The sequence below is a fragment of the Centroberyx gerrardi genome, chromosome 12 (genome assembly GCF_048128805.1).
Source record: "Centroberyx gerrardi isolate f3 chromosome 12, fCenGer3.hap1.cur.20231027, whole genome shotgun sequence".
Classification (NCBI taxonomy): domain Eukaryota; kingdom Metazoa; phylum Chordata; class Actinopteri; order Beryciformes; family Berycidae; genus Centroberyx; species Centroberyx gerrardi.
This window is the reverse complement of record NC_136008.1, coordinates 3,313,075-3,317,724: the sequence shown is the minus strand read 5'-3', so window position 1 is coordinate 3,317,724 and position 4,650 is coordinate 3,313,075. Positions and strand designations below refer to the sequence as shown.

The 4,650-nt window shown below is 48.9% G+C and overlaps 1 protein-coding gene across 1 annotated transcript in view; it reads left to right on the top strand.

Moving 5' to 3' along the window:
* Window positions 1–3,912, top strand: part of prdm1a (PR domain containing 1a, with ZNF domain) — a 19,490-nt gene extending 15,578 nt beyond the window's left edge. The window contains exons 5-7 of the mRNA XM_071913959.2: window positions 1–471; window positions 856–984; window positions 1,280–3,912. The exon at window positions 1–471 is cut by the window's left edge and continues 623 nt beyond it. Of these exons, the coding sequence (XP_071770060.2) occupies window positions 1–471; window positions 856–984; window positions 1,280–1,882 (1,203 nt within the window). The 3' untranslated portion in view covers window positions 1,883–3,912. The remainder of the gene's footprint in view (window positions 472–855; window positions 985–1,279) is intronic.
* The last annotated feature ends 738 nt before the right edge of the window (window positions 3,913–4,650 follow it).

Here is a 4,650-nt window from a genome sequence, read left to right as displayed (position 1 = left end):
AGCAGCCTGCTGCCGGCCCACGTGCCCCTGCTGCCCTCGGACGCGGCCGGGAGGCGGTTCTTAATGGGCGACCCCGCCCACCCCTCCTCGGTCTCCCACAGGGACTTCCTCCTGTCCGCGCCCACCAGTGCCTTCTCCGCCACGACTCTGAAGGACAAAGCCGGGCCTCACCACCCGTACCCCGGGCACCCTCACCCCCACGGCCCCCCACGCGCCCCGTCCAGCGGCTCCCCGACGGCGGGCACGGCGCCGCCCAGCGAGCGCCTGCCCACCAAGCCTACCTCAGCCCTGCTGGGCAGCGCCGGCGGTCAGAGGGCCGACGAGGAGGCCATCAACCTGAGCAAGGTGAAGCGCGGCGCCGGCTCGGCGGGATACAAGACGCTGCCGTACCCGCTGAAGAAGCAGAACGGCAAGATCAAGTACGAGTGCAACGTCTGCAGCAAGACCTTCGGACAGCTGTCCAACCTGAAGGTGAGGCTCGGGACGCCGCCATTTTGTTCCACATCTGGCCCTCAGCAACATGCTTCTTTAATTTACTGCCTTATTATCATTCCATTCCTTTCTATTGTGAGCGTTCATTATTTATGCTGTAGAGCAGGTTTAGAAACCACAAGACACAGAAACAGGTAGCGAGGAATAATAAAAACAAGAGGTAGAACAAGTACATCACCACCTCCAAGACAAATGTCAAGACATATGGCGAAACACACTTGAGGGTGTGTGCTCAAAACTCTCCTTATGTTCGTATTGCCACTGTCATACCGTACCATTGTTTAGTTTCTGTGTTTCTCTGATAATCACACAATCTGGACACGACTGAGCCGCCATTTCCTTCTCTCCCTCTCCTACATGCAGGTTCATCTTCGTGTCCACAGCGGAGAGAGACCCTTCAAATGTCAGACCTGCAACAAAGGTTTCACCCAGCTGGCTCACCTGCAGAAACACTACCTGGTCCACACCGGGGAGAAACCCCATGAGTGCCAGGTAAGACCAGCGCTGAGGATAAGGCACAGATGTTAGGTAGTGTTCATGCAAATGTAGCACTGATGTAGCACTGATACTATTGTTTGGGTAATGCTAAAGTAATGCTAATGCTAATATGATGCTAATAATTACAGTACTATTACTATGCTGATTCCATAGATAGATGGACAGTTTGATATCCAGGGGGAAATGGGGGAAAAGCTACACTAGCCTCTTTCTTGTTGTTTTGCAAGCTTATGCTTAGCTAATGCTAACAGCCGCTAACAACGTCTCCCTGTCTCCTCTCCTCCTGCAGGTTTGTCACAAGCGCTTCAGCAGCACCAGCAACCTGAAGACGCACCTGCGCCTCCACTCGGGGGAGAAGCCCTACCAGTGCAAGCTCTGCCCGGCCAAGTTCACCCAGTTCGTCCACCTCAAGCTCCACAAGCGCCTGCACTCCCGGGAGCGTCCGCACAAATGCGCCCACTGCCACCGCCACTACATCCACCTGTGCAGCCTGCGGCTTCACCTGAAGGGCTACTGCCTGGCGGCGGCCTCCAGCCCGGGCGGCCCGGCCGTCTCCAGCCAGGCCGGCCTGGACGAGCTGCAGCGCGCCAACGAGGAGATCGAGCGCTTCGACATGAGCGAGCACGCCGAGCGGCTGGAGCAGCTGCAGGGAGGCGTGGAGGTGGAGGCGGTGCTGGAGAAGCAGGTGTTGGGGATGCTGTGGAGGGAGCTTGACCTGAAGGCGTCCCCCTTCCATCCCCACCACAAGGGCGGCGCCGAGCTCCTGCCCGCCGGTTACGCCGCCTACGAGTCGTCGAACGAGACGTCGGTGATCAAGATGCGGCGCAGCAGCCCCCTGCCGCCGCTTCCCTCCAACGTCACCGTGAAGCAGGAGTCAGAGGAGCACGCTTGAGCGACCTCTGACCCCCGCTCAGCCGAAGGACACGGAGTCAGACTGCACGGCTCAAACAGAACTGGGTTGCCAGGAGCAACGGGTGTAAATAAACTATTCTCTTCCTGGTTGTCGTGGGCAATGACGCCATGACAACGCCGGGTTTTTCAACCTATCAGGGACTTGCGTACTCAGGGCTACAAGAGACACTGTCCCAAGACTACTTAGCGGTTTCAGCGTTGGCTATACTTAGAGACAATCATCTACCCTGGATTTATCTTTAATGTAATTAATATAATGCTATTATCATTATTGTTGTTGTTATTATTTGGTCTTTATTTTCAAATGTCTTTGTTTTATGATCAATTAGTTGTTATATAACCTCCTTAATTTATTATACAATTTTTTTGTCGTCTTCAAAAGCAATAAGTGGAAGGGAAGGTTACAATGACGGGGTAAATTCATTGTAAATGACTCTTGACTGTTTTTCTGTTGATGTTATTTTTTTCTCTGTGGCCATTTCTCTGTAGATAGTCTCTCTCTCTCTATGCCTGCATCCGTCCTGCGAGGCTCGACCTCTGACCTCTGACCCACAGAACCAGGGGTGTCCACTCTTCAGGGTTTTATCTATTTAAATTTAAAAACGATACAGCAGGTAAAAAAAGGGTTGAAGAGTATTGTTTGTTTTGCCAAAGGCGGGCACACAAATTAATTTAGAAAGAAGAGCTTTATTTGACCTTCGACCCTGCCAGACAGCTTCCCTACGTCCGTGTCCTTTTCTGAAACCTACTTAATTTAAATGAAACAAAAAGGGCATTTTTTTGTATATTTTCGACAACGGTTACCTCAGTGTGTGCGTGACGGTATGAGCGAGTTGTGTGTGAGTGTGTGTGAGTGTGTGTGTGTGTGTGTGTGTGTGTGTGTGTGTGTGTGTGTTCAAAGGGACAGCTGAAGGTGGGAGCTTTCTATTTATTTGCTTTTTGCTACTTGAAGAAGAAGAAGAAACCAAACTGAACTGGAGTGCAGCTCTTCATGTGGTCCAAAGGAGCGGCGGCTTCGCCCGCTCAACATGTAGCACATAACGGACTGGGAGGCCGGCGAGCCCCCCCTCACCCCCCTTTACCCCCCCACCCCCACCCCCCACCCCCCTCACCCCTTATTTTCACAACACTGTCAGCACCCATCGGGGAAGACGAAGTGAACGTCCTCAGATGTAGGGATTCACAAGGAGACTGGAGGCTAGTAACCAAAGTTCACTTGGCTTTAATTTCAAACACGCACCAAATAAAAAACTTAAAGCAAGCAAAGAAGGACTTGAGGAATCTAAATGCCGAAGAAGAGAAGATGTAGTGTGTGTATATGATGAAGTGTTCGCTCTTTAGCTGTGGTCTCGTTTTGTAGATGTTGGTTTTTTTTTGTTTGTTTATCTTTCGGTCGAGAAATAATTCCCCGACCCAAACCACCCCCCCACCCCACCCGTCCGCCATCTTGTTTGTGAACTGGCATACACCAAAGCACCTCGGCCTTCTTATGCACTGGCCCCCTCTTCCTACTTTATAACTTCAGCGCCGATGCTTGCACCACTCACACTGTGTACAATATCACTGAATCTGGTTGGCATTAAGACTGAACTTAATGTTTCTGCAGCAACTGCGACCTGGAAGCAGTTGTACGTCGATATCCTGACCCCCTCTGTCTCTCTCTCTCTCCTGTCTCTCTCTCTCTCTCTCTCTGTCTCTCCATCCTCGATGTTTGACCAAAGCGTCTCTTTCTCTTTGATCTGAGCTTTAACTCCAGAGGAGAATCCCCTAAAGGACTGTCTCTGTTTACATTCTGGTTTACATACTTATTTATGTGCAAAATTGTCAAAAAATGTAAATTATGATATAAATGTTCACCGTTCTAATCTGAACCCTGTGGCTGTGTGTGTTTTATTTATTTCACCTGCGTTGATCGAGAGCTGTACTGGAAGTGTGGAAAAGTCTGGAAAAGGAATATGATCTCTTCCAGGTCTTGAAACGTTTGGGAGTTTCCACACAAAGTCTGGAAATTTATGGAAAAAAAAGCTAGAAATATAGATAGAGATATGGAAAAATAAATAGAGCCCGCACACCGAATGGTCCAATGGTTTATTGACAACGTTCAACGCTCTATTTCATTTTTCATGTCGTTTACAAGCTGAGTGCCTAGTGGCTGTCTGTGGCTGTGTGTGTTTTATTTATTTCACCTGCGTTGATCGAGAGCTGTACTGGAAGTGTGGAAAAGTCTGGAAAAGGAATATGATCTCTTCCAGGTCTTGAAACGTTTGGGAGTTTCCACACAAAGTCTGGAAATTTATGGAAAAAAAAGCTAGAAATATAGATAGAGATATGGAAAAATAAATAGAGCCCGCACACCGAATGGTCCAATGGTTTATTGACAACGTTCAACGCTCTATTTCATTTTTCATGTCGTTTACAAGCTGAGTGCCTAGTATCAAGTGATTTGCATGATGACTGCAGATAGTCTGTGGTTTTAGAGACGCTGTCATTTCACAATTATGATATTAGCTGTAGAGCAGAATATATGTTCAGCTAGACAGTGATACGGTCTAGCTGACAGTCATATTACCAAACCACTATCAGCATAAATCATATTTAAGACTCTGACAAAAACCTTCAAATCTAGTCAGGAAATGTAAGTCTCTGGATGTTTCAAACCTACAGCCACTCACTTCAGCATCAGCACCAGGTTAGCCTACTGCTGTCATCAGTGTGTGATTCAGCTAAAATGACTACATGTTAGACTAT